The sequence below is a fragment of the Equus przewalskii genome, chromosome X, assembly GCF_037783145.1.
Source record: "Equus przewalskii isolate Varuska chromosome X, EquPr2, whole genome shotgun sequence".
In the NCBI taxonomy this organism is placed as follows: Eukaryota; Metazoa; Chordata; class Mammalia; order Perissodactyla; family Equidae; genus Equus; species Equus przewalskii.
In genome coordinates, this window is record NC_091863.1 from 10,767,326 (window position 1) to 10,793,277 (window position 25,952).

General features: G+C 37.1%; 1 protein-coding gene across 3 annotated transcripts in view; it reads left to right on the plus strand.

The window, feature by feature from the left end:
- Positions 1-25,952, plus strand: part of GLRA2 (glycine receptor alpha 2) — a 175,115-nt gene that overhangs the window by 39,143 nt on the left and 110,020 nt on the right. Inside the window, exons 3-4 of one of the 3 annotated variants that reach the window (XM_070603732.1) lie at positions 10,325-10,392; positions 18,768-18,991. In XM_070603732.1, the coding sequence (XP_070459833.1) occupies positions 10,325-10,392; positions 18,768-18,991 (292 nt within the window). Of the gene's footprint in view, positions 1-10,324; positions 10,393-10,487; positions 10,556-18,767; positions 18,992-25,952 lie in introns of all 3 variants that reach the window. The other 2 variants (XM_070603733.1, XM_070603734.1) reach the window with 2 other exon arrangements.

Consider the following 25,952-nt stretch of genomic DNA (forward strand, 5'->3'; position numbering starts at 1 on the left):
CTTGCAGATGGCTGCCTTCTCACTGTGTCCTCACATAGTCTTTCTTCTGTGCACAGACATTCCTGGTGTCTCTTTTCTCCTCTTCTTATAAGGACACCATTTGTATCAGATTGGGACCTACCCTTATAACCACATTTAACCTTTATTACCTCATTAAAGACCTTCTCTCCAAATATGGTTACATCCTGAGGTACTGGGGGTCAGAACTTCAATATATGAATTGGGGGGGGCACAATTCAGCTCATTATAGTGCTCATCTCTGTTCCACCTAACTTGGAACTCAGGATGGAAAAGTAGCAGGTATTGATCAAAAACGCTACAAAAAACATTAAAGATCTTCAGATGCCTGGGGCAAAAGATTACAGTTGAAACATATAATAGATTCTCTAAGGCCTGAGAGCAAAAGCTGAGGAGAGTTTCCTAGGGAAATTAGGAAATTCAAAATCAGCCATGTGTGCAGGGGAATTTAGAAAGCCACATGTATGCTCAGGGCAAGATGCATGCTCAGAAAAGACCTGAGCAGATCCTAAGATTTCACCTTGGGTTGATCCCTAGGTTCAGTTCAAGACTGGCTAAGTACTGAACTAAGTATTGATGGAGTGCCACAGCACAGAGACAATCTGTAAATACTGGGAGAGGTGTGTTTTCTTTGTTTGTGTGTTTCTTTGGTTGGTGTGTTGATTTTTTAGCTTTTGGTGTTCAAGGAAATCTTTGTCAAAACCTAGCTGAACAAAAGCTGAGGAACAGAGACTATAATGGCCACACATGAGAAGAAATATAGTCTTTGCAAACACAGTTTGGGAAAGTCACTAAACAGATGGCCTACATAGCCTTCAATAATCAGAACATCCAGCAAACTCTGGGGAAGTAGGAGAATCTGATTTACAGAATTATCACATCATCATAATCAAATGTCCAATTATCAACAAAAATTGCAAAGCATACAAGAAACAGGAAAGTATGTTCCATTAGAATGAATAAAATAAATTGACAGAAATCATCCCTGAGAAAATTCAGACATTGGACTTACTAGACAAAGCCTTTAAAACAATTGTCTTCAAAATGCTTAAAGATCTAATGGAAAACAAAGACAAAGAATGAAAGGAAATCAAGAAAATGATATGTGAATAAAATGAGAATATCAATAAAGAGACAGAAATCATAAAAATGAAGCAAACAGAAATTCCAGAGCTGAAAAGTACAATATCAGAAGTGGAAAATTCAGTAGAGAAGTTCAACAGAAGATTTGGGCAGGCAGAATAAAGAATCAGTGAAGTTGAAGATGGGACAATTGAATTTTTGAGTCTGAGGAGCATAAAGGAAGAAGAATGAAGAAAACTGAACAGAGCTTAAAGGACCAATGGAACTCCATCAAATGGACCATCATACACATTCTGGGAGTCCCAGAAGGAGAAGGGAGAAAGAAAGAGGCAAGAAGAATATTTGAATAGAATATTTGAAGAAATAATGGCTTCTTAAATTTGATGAAAGACAAATTTACATGTCTAAAAATCTCAGTGAACTCCAATCAGGAAAACCCAAAGAGACCCACACTGGAAACTTTATAATAAAACTGTTGAAAGCCAAAAACAATGAGAGAATTTTTAAAACAGCAAGAGAAAAGTGACTCATTGCTTTCATGGGAGCCCCAATAATATTGTTAGCCAATTTCTCAGCAGAAACCTTGCAGGCCAGAAGGTAGTGGGATGGTATATTTAAAGTGTTGAAAGAAAAAAACCTGAAACTCTAACAGAGTTTATATCCAGCAAAATTGTCTTTCACAAATGTAAGGAAAATTAATACATCCCCAGATAAACAAAAGCTGCAAGAATTCATTATAACTAGACTTACCCTACAAGAAACAATAAAGAGAGTTCTTCAGGTTGAAATAAAAGGAGACTAGACAGTAACTCAAAGCCCAATGAAGAAATAAAGATCTCTGGTAAAGGTAAATACCTGGACAAATGTAAAAACAGTATTATTGGTTTGTAACTCCACTTTTTATCTCCTATAGAATTTAAAATACAAATGTATTTAAAAAGTTATTAATCCATGCTATTCATTGGGCACACAATGAATAAAGGTATAATTTGTGACAAGATCAACATAAAGGGAGGAGCATGTAGCTGTATAGGAGTAGAGTTTCTATGTTATTGAAATTAAGTTGGTTTCAATTCAAACTAGATGGTTATAAATTTAGGGTGTTAAATGTAATCTCCATGGTAACCACAAAGAAAATATCTAAAAATTAAACAAAAAGGAAATGAAAGAGAATCAAAATGGTTCACTATAAAAAAGTTAAACACAAAAGAGGGCAGTAATAGAGGAAATGAGAGACAAAAAAGCTGTAAGATACAGAGAGATCAAATACCAAATGGTGGAAGTCAGTCATTCCTTATCAGTAATTACTTTAAATGTAAATGGACTAAACTTCCCAATCAAAAGATGTAGGTTGGAAGAACAGATAAAGCAAACTATGATCCAACTATACGTTGTCTATAAGAGACTTACTTTAGATCCAAAGGTACATGTAGTTTGACAGTGAAAGGATGGGAAAAAAAATTCTATGCAAAGAGTAACCATAAGAGAGCTGAGGTGGCTATACCAACATCAGACAAAATTTACTTTAAGTCAAAATCTCTTAAAAGAGGTAAAAAATGACATAATTTATTGATAAAAGGGTCAAATCATCAAGATGATAAGACAATTCTAAAAATAGATGCACCAAACAACACAGCCCAAAAATATATGAAGCAAACCTTGACAGAATTGATGGGAGAAATAACACTTCTACAATAACAGCTGGAGACTTTAATACATCATTTTCAATAATTGATAGAACATCTCAACGGAGATCAGTAAGAAAATAGAGGATGTGAACAACACTATAAATCAATTAGACCTAACAAACATATAAAGAATGCTTCATCCCACAACAGCAGAATACAAAGTCTTCTCAAGTACACACGGAACATTCTCTAAGACAGACATATATTGGGCCACATAACAAATCATAATAAATTTTAAAAGATTAAAATCATAGACATTATCTTTTCCAATCATAGTGGAATGAAACTAAAAATTGATAATAAAAGGAAAACCAAAAAATTCACAAATATTTGGAAATCAACACACTCTTAACCAACCAATGGGTCAAAGAAGAAATCACAAGGAAAATTAGAGATGAATGAAAACAAAAACACAACATGCCAAAACTTATGGGATGCAGTGAAGGCAGTACTCAGAGGGAAACTGTAATATAAATGCCTGCATCAAAAATGAAGAAAGATCTCAAAGCAGTAACCTAATATTACACCTTGAGGAACTAGTCAAGGAAGAACAAATTAAACCCAAATCTATCAGAGGAAGTAAATAATAAAGATTAGAGTGGAGAAAAATAAAAAAGAAATAGAAAGGCAATTAGAGAATCAAGAAAATTAAAAGTTGGTTCTTTTGAAAGATCAACAAAAATTATAAACCTTTAGCTAGACTGACAAAGGAAAAAGAAAGAAGACTCAAATAATTAAAATCAGAAACGAAAGTGGGGGCATTACTACTGAACTTACAGAAATAAAAAAGAATTATAAGAGAAGATTATAACTAAATTAGATAACCTAGATGAAGTGGACAAATACCTAGAAACATACAAATTTCCTAAACTGATTCAAGGTGAAATAGAAAATCTCAACAGACCTATAACAAGTAAAGAGATTGAATGAGTAATAAAAACCTTCCAAAAAAGAAAAGTTTAGGACCATATGACTTCACCGGTTAATTCTTCCAAACATTTGAAGAATTAACACCAATCCTTCTCAAACTCTTCAAAGAAATAAAAGAGGAAAGAATGCTTCCTAACTCATTCTTCGAGGTCAACATTACCTTGATATCAAAGCCAAGGAAAGACACCACAAGAAAAGAAAATCACAGACCAATGTCCTTTATGAATATAGATGTAAAACTCCTAAACAAAATATTAGCAAAACAAATATAACAGCATAGTAAAAGGATTATACATTGTGACCAACTGGGATTTATCAGAGGAATGCAAAGGTGGTTCAATATAAGAAAATCAATCAAAGTAATACACCACATTAATATAATGAAGGAAAGGAAACACACGATCACCTCAATTGAGGCAGAAAAGGCAGTTGACAAAGTCCAACACCATTTCACAATAAAAAAAAGAAAATCACCCAGAAAACTAGGAATAGAAAGGAACTTCTTCAGCATGATAAAGTGCATCTATGAAAAAAATCACAGCGAACAACATGATCCAACTATATGCCATCTACAAAAGGCATACTCAATGGTGAAAGACTAAAAGTTTTCTCCCTAAGATCAGGAAGAAGACCCTGCTTTCACCAATGCTATTCAGCATTGTATTGGAAGTTTTATCCAGAACATTAGACAAGAAAAGAAACAAAAGGCATCCAAATTTGAAAGGAAGAAGTAAAACTATCTCTTTTTGCAGATGGCATTGTCCTATATATTTAAAACCCCAAATAATCCAAAAGAAAACTACTATAGCTAATAAATGAATTCAGCAAAATTGCAGCATATAAGATCAACACACAAAAATCAGTTGTGATTCTATACAACTGAAAAGAACAATGTGAAAAGGAAATTAAGAAAACAATTCCATCTACAATAGCATCTAAAAGAAGAAAATACCTAGGAATAAATTACACCAAGGGGGTAAAAGTTTGTACACTGAAAACTACAAAACATGGCTGATAGAAATTAAAGATGGCCTAAGTAAATAGAAAGATATACCATGTTCATGGGTAGAAAGATTTAATATTGGTAAGATGGGGATACTACCCAAAGAAATCTACACATTCAATGAAACCCCTATAAAAATTCCAACAACCTTTTTTTCTTTCACAGAAGTGAAAAAGTCAATCCTCAACTTCATATGGAATTGCAAGGGGCCCTGAATAGCCAAAACAATCTTGAAAAAGAGGAACAAAGTGAAAAGATTCACAAGTCTTGATTTCAAGTTTACAACAAAGCTACAGTAATCAAAACATTGTGGTACTGGCATCAACGTGACCAATGAAACAGAACTGAGAGTCTAAAAATAAACTCATACATCTACTGGCCAATTGATTCTGACCAGGGTGGCAAGTCCATTCAATGAGGGAAAGATGAGTCTTTCAACAAATAGTGCTGGGACAACTGGATTTCCACATGTAAAAGAATGAAGTTGGACCTCTACCTCACACCATAGATAAAAATTATTTCACAATGAACAGCCTAAATATAAGAGCTGAAACCATAAAACTCTTAAAAGAAAACACAGGAGTAAATCTTCATGACCATGGATTTGTCAGTTGATTATTTTTATGACACCAAATCATGAGCAACAAAAAATAGGTAAATTGGATTTCAACAAAACTAAAAACTTTTGTGCATCAAAGTATATTAACAAGAAAGAGTAAAGATTGGGGCTGGCCCCATGGCCGAGTGGTTAAGTTCGTGCACTCCGCTGCAGGTGGCCCAGTGTTTCATGGATTAGAATCCTGGGCATGGACATGGCACTGCTCATCAAACCACACTGAGGCAGGGTCCCGTCCCACATGCCACAACTAGAAGGACCCACAACGAAGAATATACAACTATGTACTGGGGGGCTTTGGGGAGAAAAAGGAAAAAAATAAAATGTTTTTTAAAAAAAAGAAAGAGTAAAGACAATTTACAGAATGGGAGAAAATATTTGCAAATCTTATGTCTGATAAGGGTTTATTATCCAGAATATATAAAGAACTCCTGCCACTCAACAACAGAAAGACAACCCACCCAATAAAAAAATGGGCAAAAACTTGAATAGACTTCTCCAAAGAAGATAGCCAATAATCATATGAAAAGATGCTCAATGTCCTTAGTCATTAGAGAAATGAAAATCAAAACCACAATGAGATACCCCTTCACACCTACTAGGATGGCTACAATCAAAAAATGGAAAATAAGTGTTGACGAAGATGTGGAGAAATTGGAACTCTGATACAACGCTTGTGGCAATGTAAAACAGTGCAGCCACTGTGGAAAACAGTGTGACAGTTCCTTAAAAAGTTAAACATAGAATTAGCATATGACCCCGCACTTCCTCTCCTAGCTGTCTATCCAAAAGAATTGAAAGCAGGAATTCAAAGATTTCATTTCAGCATTACTCACAATAGTCAAAAGGTGAAAACAACCCAAATGTCCATCAACAGATGAATAAATAAACAAAATGGAATACAGACATACAATGGATTATTATTCAGCCATGAAAAGGAAAGAAGTTCTGATACATGCTACAACATGGATGAACCTTGAAAACATCACGCTAAGTGAAAGACGCCAGACACAAAGGGCAAATATTGTATGATCTCAGTTATATATGAAATATCTTGAATAGACAAACCCACAGAAAGTACATTAGAAGTTATCTACTAGGAACTAGAAGGAGAGGAGAATGGGGAGCTACTGTTTAATGGTTACAAATTTCCTTTTTGAAGTGTTGGAAAAATTTTGGAAATAGATAGTGGTGATGATTGCAAAACTTTGGGGAAACCTACATTAAAAATACTTGCCTAACGTTATACACCAGTGTCTTCCAGACTTGGTTGACCTTAGAAGTTTTACTAATGGATTACAGTTAGCATTTCAAGGAACACTCATGAAAGATCGAAACAAAGTACAAGTGATCTTGATCCTGAAAGGGAGAAAACGATCTTCAGGAACAAATCCCTCTTGTTAAAGTGCAGACTGCTTCAATAGGACGCTACTGGACCTGAGATTCTGCATTTTCCAATAAGCTCTGAGGTGGTGCTGATTCTGATCTTCCAGCCACAGTCTGAATAGCAGGGGATAGAATATTGGATGCACTATTCGTTGTGATCCTATTCTCTCTCTCAGCCAATTTGATCAACTGATTTAAAAGTGAAGATGTTAATGAACCATAATCGATGACTCTACTATCTCTCCCAAGTAGCATAATTGTAGCTTTACTTGAGTTACCAAGACAAATGCCTTACTCCAAAGAAGATAATCTAAGAGAGTGACATACAGGAACAAAGAGGATCAGTATGGGATGGGTCTTGTCATACTTTGGCCTGGGGGTCAGGGAGGGGAGCCACTCTTCCAAATACATTTAAAGTATTCCAAATCTATTTTCTACTTCCATTTATACTGAATTAAATACCTGAGTTATGGTAAGATCACTCTTTCTCATAAGAATAAGGCAAAAAATAAAGGAAGAAAGAGAGTGAAAGAGAAAGGGAAAGAGGGAGTGAGAGAGGGAAGAGGGGAGAGAGGAGACAAGGATGGAAAGAAGGGGAGGATAGTGATATGAGAGATTAGATGTCTACATAATTCTTTTTCCCAGCCAAATTCTCACCCAATTCACTTTGGAATATCATAACTTTACTGCTAAACCAATTAGATGAAGTTACCCAGTGTTATCTACTTCTTTCTACAGTTTACAGAACACATTCATTCACTGGTGATGACATCTAAGAATGTGTCTTTGTTAATTAGAACACCTTAGCAGATTATTGTGCTAAAACACAGATGAAAGGTTGTGCTGGCACATATCAGGATAACTTTAAAAGTGAAAAACAATTCTATCATCCAACCCAAAGAACTCAGAGACTGAGTCCCACATTAGGTAGCTTCTATCATTAGGATAATTCTATTGGCCTCAGGCATTTTACCCCTATAGTTAAGAAGTGTCCCTAAAGTTACGCAATTTCTGCCTCTTACAAACTGCGGCTTTGGGAAATTTTATTAACTACTTTGTGCCTCAGTTTCCTCACCTAGAAAATGGGGGACATGGTAGCACCTAATTACTGAAGAATGAAATAAGGCACTCATTGGCATACAGAGAGGTTTTAATATATGTCAGCTCTTATATGCATGTGCTAATCCCTCATCCAAAAATATCTTACTTTTTTCTTTCCAAGGTTTTATATCCAAATGCAAATGAACCTTGAGATAATGCCCAAGACTGAAGAGGTGAGATGTAAAGAATCAAATTATTCCAGAAACATACAAACCAATGGAACATTCCATGGTTGGCAGGTCAGGAGGGAGAGAGGCTATTGTGTAATGAATGCAGTGCAGTACAGTGGTTGAAAGTTTAGATTTTTGGAGTCAAAATGACAAGACATCGAGTGTCAGCTTTTCTAACTACTGTGGCATGACTTCAAGCAAATTACTTAATTCTCTAACCCCCCGTTTCCTTATCTGAAAACATTTACTGGAGCAGTAAAACAATTCCTCTTTCGTGAGGATTAAACTATATAACTTTCTAAATGTGCTTAATAGAGTGTGTCAATAGATGTGGTAGCTTAAAAAATATTTTGAGTTCCGGCAACATATTCACATTGCTGTTTCCTGGGAAGGATGAAAATAAACATGTGATGGTATGAGCCAGCCTTCTAAATGCTTCCAAGCCAGTTGAGGTGCCCAGACAAACAGATAACGTACAGTACAAGACAACCTACATTTGAATTTTCAAATTCCTCCTGCAAAGAGGACATTCTTGTTTTCCTGTTTCTTTCCTCCCATCATTCATTTTGCATCTACCTTGCATGCAAAAATTCATGAACGTTTTCCATCCTGAATTGGACTATCTAAAAGGAAATCTTTTATTGTGAAGAGAGGAAAAAACCAAACATATACAATTTCTCATGACTTACCTCTACCTTGTACAATTTATTTCTTGTTAGCAGAAAAATATATTTGTTAAAGAATAGAATTTTATGGCCAAGAAAGAGACTCATTTTTGTTTTGTTTTGTTTTGAGTAGCAAAAAGAAAAAAACAAAATCAAGCAGAATAGGAAGTGACCATGGAGAAGAAGTCACCTTGACAGATGCTGAAATAAGAGGGGAGGGGTTGAACTAAACAATTTGGAATATTTCAAAGATGTAGGCGGAAAAATGTTTTGGTAATATGATGGTGCCTGTGATACTATGCCTGCAAACATTTTTTTTTTAATAAACACAATTATATTTTCATTAAAAACAGAAAAGTTAGTTGTGTTAAAAAGAAAAACAGCTTAAGACATCTCTTTCACCAAAACTCCTTACTCCTTTTACCAAAAGTCCTTGCTTGGGGACTTAAATTAGCTGCTTAGCTCAAGTTTCCTTTCCTCATTTTGAGAACCTGACGTGGACTTGTAGAGTTTAAAAACATGGGGCTCAAGTGCTGCCACAACTGTGTTTTACTACCAGCCTTTGAGGGAGGCTTCAAGCCAAACTTCTCCTCGTTCAGATCCTACTGGCTTGTTGGGTACAGAGCCAACTGGAGTGTAGCTTGCACCAGGTTACTGAGACTTTGTCAAGTGAAGAGAGACAAATTTCCACAAGGGAAAGCAGTGAGTGACTAGATGGTTCATGGCAGTATGTTCTTATCTCAGAAAGCATTAGGGGGAAACCACATGAGGGCAATAAACATACTGCCCAGCAAACATGAAACTGGAAATCATCAGACAGTGATTTATCTATCGTTAAAGGGCAAAGAGTCTGTGCCCATAACCCCCTGAACACACCTGATCTCGTCTGTCTTAGAAGCTAAGCAGAATCGGGTCTGGTTAGTGCTTGGATGGAAGACGAAGGGCAAGAGGAAAAGAGAGCTAGTCCCTGAGTCTCTGGAGATAAAAGCAGGCTCTTTGTTCAAAGCACATCTAGAATTAATGACCCTTGTTTTTACACTGTATCTGCTGAGGCAACAATCTGGACATTAAGTGACATTCCTGTGTTTATTTCTTAAAATGATCTAATTTTTTTTTTGTATTTCTTTACATTTTTCATTGGTGGTCAGAGGATATAAAGAAGGAAGGGGGTAAATTCAGAGGTATCAAGAAAATCAAACTAGACCCACTGATTTAAAGGGTGTCATACAAAAGGACATGGATGTTCCTGACCCATTTACAGTTCAAAATGCAGCTCCATTCAAACTGATGATCCAGGCTATTTCATCACCATGGGACACCCACTGTTGACATCTACAATGTTGATGAGCCTAAGGTCAAAGAAAGTCACCCACCCAAAAGGCTATTTTGATAGCAACTATTGAGAATGAATTCAGTTTAATAGCCTTCAGCTTATATTTTCCAAATCCAAAACTCTGCAGGGTAAGTTATCATTGCCTAACTGTCGTTATTCAAAATACTAGTGGGAATGTTATCAGTATGAACCTCTGGGTAAAACATTTTTTTTTTTTTGCAATCTCACCATCATTTTAATTTTGTTTACATCTCTAGTCATTTGCACAGATGTTGATGGAGCTGTATTTTTGCTTCAATGTCTATTGCAATATTCTTATTGCATTCTGCAGGTCCTCCAGTAAACGTTACTTGCAATATTTTTATCAACAGTTTTGGATCAGTCACAGAAACCACCATGGTAAGTGCTACAACGCCACTGGCAAGAGAAAAACGTGACTTGATTATGCCATGAACACAACCTGTCAAATTTTCTATTTATTGTTCAAATTGCAGGGCCTCCTGTAAATGTTACCTGCAACATATTTATCAACAGCTTTGGGTCAATAGCAGAAACTACAATGGTGAGTGGGACTGAGCATTGAAGCCATCGTGTGAAGGAATGAGATATGGGATTGAAGAGCACTGTTGTATTTTTGTGGGAGTCACTGAATGCCAATTTCCAAGTTCACTCACCTCTAGAAAGCAATTCACTTACTCTTTGACTTAAAGTCATTAGCCAAGTGTTCATTACCTAAAATTCAATAATCTTTTATCCATCATGCCAGAGAAATTTTGGAAACACTTGATATTTGGTTAGATTTAGGTAGAATTATCAGTAATAAGCATGGTGTATAGTTAAGGATATTTAAATATTTGCATGTCCAATGTTTCAGAAACATAAATTTCAAAGTTTGGGGGGAATTTTTTATAGCCAGTCTTTTTCATATCATGGAAGTTCTAATGCATTCAAGCCTTGGATATGCTACATTTCAGATATATGCCAAAGGGTAGACCTTACATGAAACACACACACACAATTTTGTTGGCGCTAGAAAGTAGTCCCAAGTACATAGCAATTACATCACATGCATGGCTTTTCTGAAAAAAAAAAAAAAATAACATAAACACAGAACTAATTAAAAGCTCATCGTAATGTATGTTCAAACATGTTTCATGTACATGAAAAAGATTTCAGATACTATAAAATCCACCAAGATTCCTTATAAATATCATGGTGGTGGTGTTGCCTGCGACACAGTCCATTAGATCAGTAGCCTTACAGTGCTAGGCTATAGTGTGGAGATTGCATTTTGGATGAAATATTTTCTTGGTCCCCATACAATTTATTTTACGTCCTAAGTCAACTGGCTGGTTATAATTTTCATGACTATGTAAAGTATACAGCCATATTATTGGGTGAGACCAAAACAAAATATAGTTGAGTTTGGCTAAGTACTATGGTGGTTGATGTCCTAGAAACAAGAAGTGAAATAATGAGCACAATACCATTGAGAAGTAAAAAACAGTGCTCCCATTTTTATGGATTTTCTTTTTTAGGCTACTAGGATTGTGTTTAACAAATTACTGTACCTTTTGGTGCCTTTGATAATAGAAAGAAATAATTTACCTTTTACCACTCCTTTTCACTGGCAAAATTAGAGGTAATGCAATTCCACTACCCATTTTAATATTACTGACACAGCATTGTCCAGAAATGAGACTTCTGGGGCTTTGACAGGATGTAGTGCATTAAATTTTTTTACCCAGATAAGATAGTTTTGACAGGGTTATTAAATGACTCATAAGAAAAACTGAACACAGAAAGAATAATCCAACTCCGGGCTTGGCATTCATTCTGTCTCTCCCCTCTTGGTTTATCTTGATAACAGAGGGGCAAATCTTCCAGCAACCCAAATCGCTGTCACCAGCTTTACACGATGGCAATCAATGACAATATTTGCACGACCTAATGCTGATTGCATTAATTAGACTCCTAAGTTGCTTTGATTAAATCTCCTTATTGCATTTTACCCTCAATCAAAAATGTAAATGTGCACCTTTTCAATGTTCATTAACACAAGAAAAAGCTAAACATTTAAGGAGATGAAAATGGAAACTCTGGATATCCTTGTTTTCCTGTGTCTTTTACAGCTACTGAAGGTGTTTAATAAATGGGCTGCTTAAATGCTTCCTGGCCACTTATTAAGGTGGACTTTGTATGTTTCCTATGAGAAAATTTGGATATCATTGCTCAAGTGTAATATCAACGGCCTGTCTCTTCTGCTGTATGAGATAGACTGAATCACATGGTCAGAAGAGGGATGCGAAGCGTATTGCACTTCTTTTATTTTCTTTCTTAGCTTTTGATGTAATAACAAACTTCATTTGGCTTTTATAAAGTATCTTTTATTTTCTTCAATTATAGCTTTGGTATGAAACTAAAAAAATATTTTTTATAACTCTATCATGCTTTAATCAAGGAAGAAATCCTCATACCCTGTAGGGTAGGGAATGGCAAACATTTTTCTGTAAAAGGCCCGACAGTAAATACTTAAGACTTTGAGGGCCAGATAGTCTCTGTCACAACTACTCGATTCTGCCCTTTTGGCATGAAAGCAGCCCTAAACAATAGTAAGCAAAGGGGTATGGCTGTACTCCAAAAAAACTTTACTTACTAAAATAGGCTGTGGCCAAATTTGGTCCACAGGCCATACATTGCCATTGCTGTATCTAGTATCTAAGGCATCAACATTTAAATGGACGTTATTCAAATGCTCTAAGAATGTGAGAATTGCTCCACTTTGAAAGGGCCTTATCTTCCCAGATCCCTGAGGCCCTGCCTGGGAATCCACTTGCACCCACAGAGTGTAAACACACCTGGTGCTTCCTTTACCAAAACCCTGAGATTCTACCATCCATGAATTTACCCACACTTTCACAAAATTTGACTCAAAAGAAATTGGTCAAAAAAGTTAAACAGAACCAGATTCTTCCCTGACCTGTCTTCAGATGGAGTCAGAACATCAGGCCCTTAGCTTTTATGCACAATAATGTATGTGGTCATTGAGCACACTGATTAGTGCTATTTGGTGGTGGTGGTAGGGTAATAATTACGCTTCCTCTACGTTTTCTGGAATGAATTTTTCAAAGAATGCCTCAGAATTTTGAGTTTCTAAACGTGTTGATTTTCCTCTTTTCCTTCATGTCTAAATCTCACCCCTCGACCCTGATGGCATTATTGAAGGATTTAGTTTGGGTGTTTGTTTCTAAATAAGAGGCAATGATTATCTATTTTAAGAACTCAACATGACTTTCTTTTGGTACTATCCAGTCTCTTATGTTTGATGAAATCCCACTAAATTATTGTTAGTACTACCTGCCCACAAAGTATAGGCTCACTTACAGACCCATTACTGCCTCTCACTACTTCAATATGTTAGTGTTGAAGATGTGTGCTCAGAGGACAACATATTTGTGTTATTCTAAGGAATATTTTTATGGATCATTATGATGACATACATTATTCCAAAATATACACTTTTGTCCATTAAGAGTCATAGAGATCTGTTGATGGTCATTGCTAGTTGACCCTGTGTTAAGAATAACTCAGTGGAACAAATTTTTTGTGGTTCCAAAAGACTTAGAAGACTAGTAAGGGATATATGATGAGACAGATTATATTTTGTTTTTGGAATGTCAATTTACCATTTCCTTTTCTTTCTTTCCCCCTTTTCTTAAGCTGCTGATGGCAAGTGAATTTACAGGATGGGGAGTGTATTTGCAACTCCCTGTCTCCTGAGATAAAGGCATAGTTTGGGAATACTAATAATGTCAGTAAAGGTCAAGAGTATTTGCATGCCATCTACATGCAGCTCTCCCCAAGGCTGGACCATCAGAAAATGGAGAAGAGGTAGTCTTCTCAAAGCTTCCAAATGACTGCCTGGAAGGATGTGGGTAGATAGAGTGTGATTTGGGCCTGTGGGTACTGGAACCTTACCCATGCCACAGCAGCAGATCCTGACTCCCTCCTCATTTAACAGATTGGAGCAGGGGAGCAGGAGCTGAAAGTGTACAAAATGTGTCTACTCATAGGGCATTTCCAGAATATGATTCCGTCTCCCCCAAATTCCGCCCCAAAAGATAAATTCCATATGCTCTACTCATTACTGCTGCAGAGTGAAGAGTTGTTTTATCTCTGATCTGAAATCACATTCCTAAGGAACTGAATAAGTGGTAGATAGCCCCTTATGAGGACGCATGCCGTGCTGTAACTGCTGAAATAACACTATGGACTCCTTTTCATTCTATAGCTACATGAGTAATTCATAAGGAGATGCTAATTTATCAGGAATAGTGGGTAGGTACATATCTTATTTCTGACTTCTTAGGAAGAACCAAGAATTTACCAAAAGCCTGGAATTTTGTTAAACTGAGATATAAAATGACCCTGGTCTCTAAATTAACAATGCAATGTTAAAGCCTGAATTCATCATAAAGCAAGTGCCACTCTATAATTTCAAATTCAAGGTTAACTTCCCATATCAAAGCTAGCACAGAATCAAGATGATGAAAACTGTACTGCAGTGTAGCCAGAGGTTAAAACCAAAGTGCCACAGAGGCACTGTGGGGAATCAACAAAGCATATCCTTGTCTTTGATAACTTTATGACATAACTGGATTGAAAAATGTATACACATAAAAATAATAAGAGAGTAATAGGGGCCAGACCTGTGGTGAAGTGGTTAAGTGTGTGCACTCCGATTTAGTGGCCCAGGGTTCACAGGTTTGGATCCCGGGCATGGACCTAGCACTGCTAGACAAGCCACACTGTGGCAGCATCCCACAAAAAATAGAGGAAAATAGGCACAGATGTTAGTTCAGTGACAATCTTCCTCACATACACACAAAATAATAATAATAAGAGCATAATAGTAAGGTTTAATAAGAGTATGTATGAGACAGAATGGCAATTTCTATGTACAAATGCCAGACTAAATATAATAGTACCAAAATATTTCAATTTAAGGAAATGATCTTTGTGGCATGGGCATAGCATTAGAAGGCACCACAAAAAGTGAAACCAGAAATTCTAAATTTGATATGAAATAATAGTATGGAATGTAGGTACTTGTATTACCTGTGTTAAGAATATAATAAAGATTATATGACTTACACATAGCTTTTGAAAAAATAAAACATATGTATAGATACATTTTTTTTAATTTGAATGTTTCCTTTACCTAGTCCAATACCCAGATACTCAATCATAGGAAAACAAATTTTAATACAAGGAAGTATGTCATTTATTTGAAGTAGAATCCGTCTCTGGAGAGAGAAGGCAGTGTAAAAAAAGTTCAGATTGCATTTAAGCATGTCTCTCAATATTTACTTCCCCTTTAATATTGCATTAAACCTAGAAGCAAAAATAAAGACAAAGAAAGACTACAGAACAATATAACTCTCCTGTGGTTTGGAATATCACGACAGAATAAATCTACCTGTAAATAAACAGAGATGACGCATAGATAAATCACACATGTCAAACTTTTACCCTGCATTGAAAATGATAGTGAACTGAAAGAATTACAGAGGCACAGCCCCAGAAAATCTTTTCTTTGGCTATCTACTTCTCTATATCCTTGGGTGTCCTTTTCTATTCCTAAAGGTGTCAAGGGTTGCTATTTATTTTAGAATAGTGTATATCATCATAAACAAAATTATCGAAAATTTTAATTTCTATACATTATAAAGAACAACTACTGCCAAAAGATCTAATAAAAGTCTTATTTTACATAATTCCCATCATTGTAGCATAAAATATATTTTCTCCTCTAAGTTTTCCACTTATTCTTGCTTACAACTAGGAGGATTAATTTATTTTAAATTAACTGTTAGATATTTAATGGTTCTACTGTGATACGATAGATTCTCTTTTTAAAGTTAGTGCTCTTTTTTATAGTGCTCTTTTTAAAGTTCTAATATTGGGAGAATCTATTTTATTAATTTTTATGTATAAAATTCAAAATAGAAAACCAGGAAACACTAGCAAAGAATACGCACGGGAAAGGCTTTTTAAAAGGGTGTACATTAGCTGTGAAAATTTGTATTGAGATTTGTTTTAAAGGTGAGCGTTTTCATATGGTATGTCACTAACATAACATTCTCCAGAGTCTCTCAACATGCATCTTTAAATCATCCTCAGGCTCAAGGGAGGATTGCAATGATGTTCTCTTGGTGATTTTGCTGCCCAGCACTCTCTATCTGGCTTCTCCTGGCCTTCTCATCCTACAGCACTTCCTGGGGGGCCCTCATTGGCCTCCCAATGGCCTCAGATATTTAACCTATTCACCTCTGTTATTCCCAGCTGTCATTACTTCCCATACTTAGAGTTTTTCCACCTCCAGAATTGGCTAAGGGATAAAATCCTTTTCTCTCCTACTTCCTACTGATACAAGCTCATAGACCCCAAACAAAAAATTTTGTTAAGGATAACTGATTCTCACTCTAAGGGAAATAAAAGGGGTGGATGTCAAACACTGGAGAAGCTCCATTTTTTTCCTTCAGGAAACCTTAACAAAATCTCACAGTTGATGTCTCTAGTGCATACTTATATGTAAATTGAATTATCATATTTTCAATAGCCCCTTTTTTGATTTTCCACAAATCAGACATTCCCACTCTTTATTCATACAACACTCCAAACCTTCCAGTAATTCCTGTTGCCAATAACACACTGAACTGGTAATCTCTTTCCTGTTATAACCCTCTGGTCCTCTTGGGCAGTTCCAAAAATACGTGATGGGGAGAACTTTGAGGTTCTGCCATTCCCTTGGTTCACTCGTGGGTGGAACCAGTGAGCAAATAGGATAGGATGGAAGCCTGGCTGGGCCAACAACAGTTCCCTCTTAGGTCTGAGAATTTGCTGTGCAGGATTGCTATAATCCCAAATAAAAGTCAGCTGATACAATTTTCCAAATCAGAAAGTCCTTATGTTATACAATGGAGAATCTTAAGGTTATTGCTTTCAATATTTCAGCCTTTCCAAATGAACTGGGTTTTGATGACTGATTTTCAGAAGTTAGTAACTATGATTAGCAACATTCTTTAGGCCTACATTGGGCACTTTTTCCAAGAACTGCCACCTCCAAAATACTCTATCAGCCTGATCTTCAGGATGGCTATATTTGAAATAAAGTCATAGGAATTTGGATAGTTTAGTAATAGGTAGAAGGAACTGGATTGAAGCTCTTCTCCATACACCATGATCTTTAAAACTTAGTTTTTTCCTTTGGCCCTAAGGAAATTAACCCAAAATTATCATCCTGAGGTGGTCTCCATTGTACCTGGTAGATTAACGAACCATCTCAGTTTTGCCCGAGGCTGAGTGGGTTCCCTGAATGTAGGGCTAAAACTGGAAAGTTCTCAGGCAAACCAGGAGAAGTTGGTCACCATTAGAGTAAACTAAACAATGACCAAAAATCCAGGTGCCAAAGATGCAGAGATGGAGCAAATGAGGATGAAAAAAGTAAAAGAAAGAGTAAGAAGGAATGAGTATATATCATCCTAAATCACCACAAGTGACAGGAATGGACAACTATTAGCTCAGAACCATAGTCCTGCTTAACTAGGGAATATCGCTGAAGTCTCTATCGGGGTCCACTCTATCAAGCAAAGTAACAGTTCCCATGAACCTAGACCTTTGAGTAGAAATCCCCAGGAGAGCGCTCACTGCCTCAAGCAGACTCATTAGCACAGAAGGAAATTCCTAGACTAAATGGGAATTACAGGTGTACCTGAGGCTCCCACAGGGAGGAATACCTTTATCAGAAGTTGCTCAGATTAGGAAAACATGAAAAAGATCTCTGTTTTGATGAAGCATCAAATTGACTACTGTAGATACAACCCATTCAGAGAAATGATAAAATATTTAAGAATTTCAAAAGTAAGTAGCTGTGAGAGCCAGCCCTGATGGCCTAGTGGTTAAAGTTTGGCAAACTCCGCTTTGGTGGCCTGGGTTCAGTTCCCAGGTGTGGAACCAGATCACCTGTCTGTCAGTTGCCATGCTGTGGCAGTGGCTCACATAGAAGAACTAGAAGTACTTACAACTAGAAAGTACAACTATATACTGGGGTTTTGGGGAGGAAGAAAAAACAGGAAGATTGGCAACAGATGTTAGCTCAGTGTGAATCTTTCCCACAAAAAAATAAATACATAACATTTTTTAAAAAGTTAAGTAGCTGTGAGGGAATTATCTTGTCAACACGAGACATTTTAATATTTATGTTTATGTTGGTGAAGTTAAAAATATTGCCCCATCATGTCACAGTTTTATAATAAGATTTCTACTACCAAAATTACAGCATGGGTTTCCTTCTGCCCAGAGCATCTGAGTTGAATGAGAATAGAAATCGTATCATTTCTGATTTAGAAAATGAATCAGTTTTATTTGACAATCTGCCATCACAGACTGACTTCTGTACTCATTGTTACCTTTTTCTATAGCAAAATCAGCTTGAGTTAGTATTATTTTCTCCCATAATGAATACTTTAAACATAAAAAAATTCAACCAAGTCAACCTGTTCCATTAGAGTTCTGGTTTGGTTGAGTCTTCCTTCTTTCTCTCCTCTGTTCCCACTCATAATAGTGGTTTATTTTGACCTAGATATACACAGCCTGGTTTACTGAGACACTAACCCTGCACCAAATCAGGGAGAAGAGTGAAGGGGAAATGTAGTTGGACCTCTTACGCCAGAGTGGGCAATAAGTAACTCTTACGCATGGCATTTCTGTAGGACTACCGAGTGAACATTTTTCTGAGACAACAATGGAATGATTCACGGCTGGCATATAGTGAGTACCCTGATGATTCCCTGGACTTGGACCCATCAATGCTGGACTCCATTTGGAAACCAGATTTGTTCTTTGCCAATGAGAAGGGTGCCAACTTCCATGATGTCACAACCGATAACAAATTGCTTCGGATTTCAAAAAATGGCAAAGTGCTCTACAGTATCAGGTAAGCTTCCTTTGGCTACACCTGTCCGCTTCTCCATTTTTCTCCTGGCTTAGAGCTGCCTGATTCTGTAGGGCAAGATGTATATGAATATTTGACTTTTGTGGTCTCTTGTCTATCATTTGAATCTTAAAGTGTGTGAGACTGCCAGAGGTCCCCATGGTCTCAGAAGCGTCATTCCACACAACAAAAATATATCTGGTAGGATGGTGGGTGGGTGATGGTATCGTGTAAATACCTGCCCAATGTATTTTTGATTGCTTCAATTAAGGAAGAACAGGTCCTTTAGTTCAATTACCATTGAGCATAACGTACAAATTTTAATTTCAAATAATTCTACCATTCCATAACATTTAACCACACACACAAAACAAATTCAATGGCTCAGCCATGGTCATTGACAACACACTTTGGGCTAGGTGAGTGGAAAACTGGGTCTAATCTCGGCTCTGCTTCTAATTAAACATGTGACCTTGATCTCTTAACTTTTCTTGGGCTTGAGCTTGGAGTAGACAATTCCTGAGATCCATTTTTGCTTGCATTCATTCATTCATTCATTTATTTAGTGAGGAAGACTGGCCCTAAGCTAACATCTGTGGCCAATCTTCCTCTTTTTGCTTTAGGAAGGTTGTTGCTGAGCTAACAACTGTGCCAATCTTCCTCCACTTTATATGTGGGATGCAGCCACAGCATGGCTTGACGAGTGGTGTGTAGGTCTGCACTTGGGATCTGAATCCAAAAAACCCTAGCCACTGAAGCGGAGTGTGTGAACTTAACCACTATGCTGTTGGGCTGGCCCCATTTTTGCTTTTATATTCAAATATCTTCTCCAGAATCTTTGTCACCCCAAGCTCAAAATAATCTCTCTCTTTAGTGAACTCTAATAACAGTTTCTCTGTGAATCCGTAAGGCTCTTACTTCTTCCTACCTCATATTTTGGCTATTTCTGTAAACAAATATAGCATAAGAACATGGATTTTTTCATGTTTATTTTTTTTGTGTCAGGAAGATTGGCCCTGACCTAAGATCTGTTGCCAATCTTCCTCTCTTTGCTTGAGGAATATTGTTGCTGAGCTAACACCTGTGCCAATCTTCCTCTGTTTTATGTGGGACATTGCCACAGCATGGCTTGACAAGTGGTGCTAGGTCCGTGCCTGGGATCCAAACCTGAGAATCCCATGCTGCTGAAGAGGAACACATAACTTAACCACTACACCACCAGGCCAGCCACAGAACATGGATTTTTGAAATCAGACAAATCTAGAATCAAATCCAAGCTTTGCCACTTACTAAATTATATAACCTATAAACTTCAGTTACCTTAATTGTAAAATAGGAAACACTATATGTATCTGTGAATATTCTTGTGAGAATAAATGATATAGAGCAGAGATCAGCAAATGTTTTCTGTGAAGGACCAGACAGTCAGTCTCAATTCTGTTGCAACTACTCAACTCTGCCACTGTAGTGCAAAATCAGCCATAGACAACATTCAAACAATTGGGTGTAGCTGTGTTTCAATAAAACTTTGTTTACAAAAACCCCTGGTGAACTAGATTTGGCCCTTTGGCCCTAGTTTGCCAATCCCTGATATAGAGTATATAAAAATACTTTCCACAGTATCTGACACAGAGTATGTGCTCAATAAATAAAATGATGGCTGTATTTTAAAGTTAACATTTTTCTAAATAGTGAGCTCTTTAAGCCAAGATATTTGGATTTTGCATCTTTTTTAACTCCTCCCAAAGGGCTAAGACAGTGTATTGTATATATGAGATATTTAGTATAATGAATAAATATTGACATTTTAAAGATCTTTTAGAGGCCAGCCTGGTGGCGCAGTAGTTAAGCGCGCACATTCTGCTTTGGCGGCCTGGGGTTTGCCTGTTCGGATCCCGGGTGTAGACGTGGCGCCGCTTGGCGCGCCATGCTGTGGTGGGCATCCCACATATGGGGTAGAGAAGGATGGGCATGTATGCTGGCTCGGGGCCGGTCTTCCTCAGCAAAAGGAGGAGGATTGGTGGCGGCTAGCTCGGGGCTGATCTTCCTCAAAAAAAAAAAAAAAAAGGAATAAATAAAGATATTTTATAGAATTCCCCCTTTATCTCCAATCTTATTACCATAAAAAAGTGGACAGCTAATGTCTTTGCAAATATTTTCCACAAGTTTTCAGACTCATCACTATCAAAAGCTCATTTCTCAACTCTGGATACAATCTAGGACTGTACTGTATATTCTATTCTTAACCTAGTAATTTCACAGCTTGCTGATGGCCGACAGCCCCAATGTCTTATGGAACAAAAGAGGCTGCTCATTTGTAAAAGTGGCAAAGTCAGTGCTTGCGCAAAGAACCAAGAAACTTCCCCCACTTTATTTTTAAGGAACTTGGTTTTTATTTTTATAAACATTTTTAAGGAAACAGAATATTCTGCACGGTGATACGTTTGGTATAAGATGCAGTACAGGGAACAACCTAAGTTGATGTGACCTGATGAAATGGGACATATGTAGAGCATGGTGCTGGGAAAGAGAGTTATAAAAAGCAGCACAAGGTATCAGCTGCTCCAGCTAACCCTCCGGGCCTTGCATGGCATTTGCTCTAGTAAATACCTGGCATCGTGCACTACTGAAAAGCAGGTGTTTTTTCTTCTGTTCTATGAAAATCTTTCCATTCTAGAACCATGAAGAATATAATGTTCCCTAGACCTGGGTTCAGATGCAATTCTTCTATTTCTGGTTCCCAGTGTAGCATATTACAGGCTCTGAAATACCCTAACAATTGTTTTGGATTGGGTGGAGTTTGTCCTGTAGCAGGCTAGTTTAGACTTTTCCTTTATTGTGGATATTATATGAAATCAGAGGAAAGATCCTTGGTATAGGAGAACGGGGCATGCCATTTTAGGAAAACACAGCCCTTGGCAGATTTGCTGCAGGAATCTAATTATTTGCCTGGGAGGATTTTCAATGAGCCAGACACTGTGGCGGGCCTAAAGATCCAGAGTAAAATGTGCTCCCTGCCCTGGGAGGGCTCTAGCCTAACAAGGCATGCAGACATAAGATAAATTAAGTAATAGGAATAAATAGGGAACAAGGAAAAGAAAAGTGGCTCTAACTTTGCCAGGGAATTGTGTGACTCAAATATTGTTTGAATTTGGGGTTGGCACCCACACTCTTGTTTACTTGAGTCACTGGACTCGATTTAACTAGAGGACAAAGAGTAATTAGTGCTAATATATGCCAAGCTGCAGGCCAAGGGGGCTACAGTTGTCTTAAAGTTTCTGGAAAGTCCCTGCTGACGTTCCATTAGGAAGGACTTTCCCTCTATTCTTAGGTTTACAATGAAAATACCCCTTGGAGAGGGAATCCATTGGCCTAAATTCATACTAAGTTTTAAAAAGCTGATATGAAATTTTCTTTCTGATAGTAGGTTTGATATCTGTGAAGAATTGTGAGAACAAGCATGTTGGACGCCTGAGAGGAGAAATCAGATAGGACAAAGAGAGTTAAGAACAACACAAGGAAGGAATACAATAGAAGTACCAAAGATAAATTCATGAATTGCCTCTGTTACCACACAAAATTGATGTTCTCTTGCCCGATGTGCATAAAACAAGCCAGTTATTATGCCATCAGCTTTTGGGAAAAGAAAACGGTTTTATTGCTAGATCCATCTGCAAGGAGACAGGGGCATAGACTACCAGATCTGTCTCCCCGATCCAGGGCTTGGAGCACAATTTATGGGCTGAAGGGCAGGGTGGTGTGAAGTGTGGAGCTAGATGACTGGAGGTGAGAAGAACTGAGGTAACTGATGGTCTTTGCAAGCTTAGTCAAACTTCATGCCCCTTCATAGGACACATGTTCACAAAAAGGGCAGCATTAACATAATCTGAGGGTGGAGTTTTTAGCTCCCTGATATCAAAAAGGTCACTTATCAAGCATTTGCACAGGCCCAGTTGATGGGTTAGTGGCCTCAACCAGCCTGAACTGGACAAGGGGTCCCAGTTCCTGAAAAATCACTCTTAATCACTCTGTTGATAAGATGGGGTCAGTTGAACAGGTCCTAGAGGGCCCGTTTAATTACTTAAACATTGGTCCACATTAAAAAAATAACATTCTATGGAAATGTTTTATATTTTCATTTTCCTGAAACCTAAAGCAAACGTATGACAGCATTTCATTCAGGAATAATTCCATGCTTTCTTAGCTTTGTAAGAACAGAGGTAGAATTAACTCTGCATAGAAACCAAAGCCCAAGGCTTTAATGGCTGAACAAAACATAAAGAGAACTCTGCAGTCCTGTGAATTGATAACAAGCAAGATCACACTTCTCCCAAGATTTTATATATCTGTTTCCCAAAAGGCAAGAGTTCAAAAAAAGAGAGGACAATAGGCCAGAACTCCATAAATATCCTACAGATTCAAACATTTAGGGGTACTTCAGTAAAATTCAAACAAACCTTTTAAACAGGAACCAAAGGTCTTAGCTCAATGTTAGAAAGTTTCTATCCAGTGATGCAAGACATAGTCTTTGTTGATGAAAAAGTGTCAAGTCTATTTCTGTCCACTTCTCTTCTGATTTCTTCTTTAATATTCAATTCCCTAATATGTTGGATCTTACTCTGTTCTCTTTTTAAGTTTTTTGTTGACCGATCCCATTAAGCATTGATCATCACTGACCAAAGTATAAACAAGGACACACATCTTGCTTTGTACACCCTCTTCAGAGACAGTCAAATTCTAAATTCACGTTACTTAAAAAGGCCTGAATCCATAGTGGAATAATTAAGTGAGCCTTAGTATCGTACATATTATTGCTTAAACAATATTTGTTAAATTGAATATGATGAATTGCAGTAGAAGTCAGGGAATCATGACATATGGTGTGCAATATGAAAGAAAAAAGGAGACTGTGAGAATTTTTGGAAAGGAGCATCTTGTCTTTTGTGTCCACAATGTCTTTGCTAATATTTGTTTTCTTCCTTTACTTCCCATTGCTTCTGAGAATTTTCTGCCAGAATTATGACTTTTATAGAAGCAGAGGATTATTTTTTAACCTGAAGGTATTACTTTGCAAAATATCTAATCCAACACCCTTGTTTCACTGATAAGCAAATGACTTCTTTCAGAAGTTAGGTGAGCCAAAATAATGGAACCCATAAATAGGACAAGAGTCAAAGCTCTAGACTTCTATTTCAGTGCCATCATCTCCTACTCAACATTAATCCTTCATTTACTGCAACTCAAGTCCAAAGACACATACAATTCCAAAGACATGTCATTTTGGAACCAACATTTTTGGGACTCATTTTTCAAAGGACTATTAGAGGAAGAAGGTAAGATTTAAGATGAGAATATAAAGTATGTTCAAAATTTGCAAATGTCTGAAAGAAGTGATTAAACTCAAGGTGTAACAATTGACTTTCAAATAGGAAGATATATTTGATAGTTTTATGTAGCATATGTAGCTTATATAGCATACCTACTTCCTGAAACATTTTACTATCTCAGGGATCAAAGGGCCAAAGAGACCCATTAACGTCATTAAGTCAAATTCCTACTTTCAGGCAACCCTGTTGAGAAGTCATTCTATTTTTAAAGACCTTCAGAGAAGGAGATTTTATATTCTTTCATTGGATCCTATAATAAGTTACTCTAACATTGTGCAGAAATTCTTCCTTATACAATTTAAATCACATTTGCTACAACTTAAATCAGTCACTTTTTCCTACAGTTGTTAATGTGATAAACAAATGGCTAACATTTTTGGAAGGATGGAGGGATTATCTCGCTGTTTTTGCTTTTATATGTTTCTGTCCCACCGGAGTTAGTGGACATATGATTGGTCATCAACACTATGTTGCTGATTTAATGTTACAGTGTGTTCCACTTCAGTACCAAGATGTTCTTCATCTCACAGCTTGTACAGGTTGCTGTACAGTTCTGGGCCCCTATTCTGAATCTTATGATGCTGAATGTTATCCTACTTCTGCTGCTATAGTAGATGTGAGTTTTAGAGTCAAACACCCTTTGGCTCAAGTTTTACCCTTAGAACTAGCTGTGTGACCTAGAGAAATTTGTTCTCTCTCTAAACCTCTACTTTCTCAGCTTTGAAAAAGCAATGATTTGGTTAAGAACATTAGTAGAATACAATATACATTATATGAATAGACAGTCAAAAGTACCATTGCCATATACTCTAGAGCTCGTGGTATTTTCTTGTCATTTAATGATTGTGCTTTCTGTTCCAGCCTCTAAGACAAAGAGTAAACTGACCAAGATAGATCACTACAAACTCTAGACATTAAGGATGGGACTGACCCACTCCTTGAGTGTGACCCTATAGAGCAGGGGTTCTTTACGTGAGGACTACGTGAAAACTCCAGGGGGTCCTTGAATCTCCCTAAAAGTGTATGCATATCTCACGTATTAGGGTATTTAAGCTATTTTTTGTTTGTTTGTTTAGAGGAAAAGTTCTTATTTTTCTTAAGGAAGCTATCACCCTCCAACCGTTAACAATTTTGCTTCAAGGTTTATTGCTTGTTTCCAGAATGCAATGCTTGCCTCCTGAGGCAACGTTGCTAAGGAAATGTTGTTTGCCTTCAGTGTCTTATTTGACTGACTAGATAACTGGGGATCTTATGCTACACTCCAACTGCAAAGAGTCCTCCAAACCATAATTAATTATGGATTGTTCCTCCACAACAGCACCCCATATCACCAAGGTATCTACTCTCCTCATCATCAAACGTTATCTGAACTGAAACTCATTCCTTTATGGCATTAGAGGTGATTTGCTTCTTAATCCCTCTTGATTCAATTCATAATTCCAGGTGTTGATTCAGTGTTTCGCCTTCCCAGTAGTACTTGCGTTGTAACAGAGAACTCCTGGGGATTGACATGCCTTCTCCCTCTGATGATAGATTATAGGCACCACTGAGAGTAGGTGGAGTGTAGATTTCTAGAT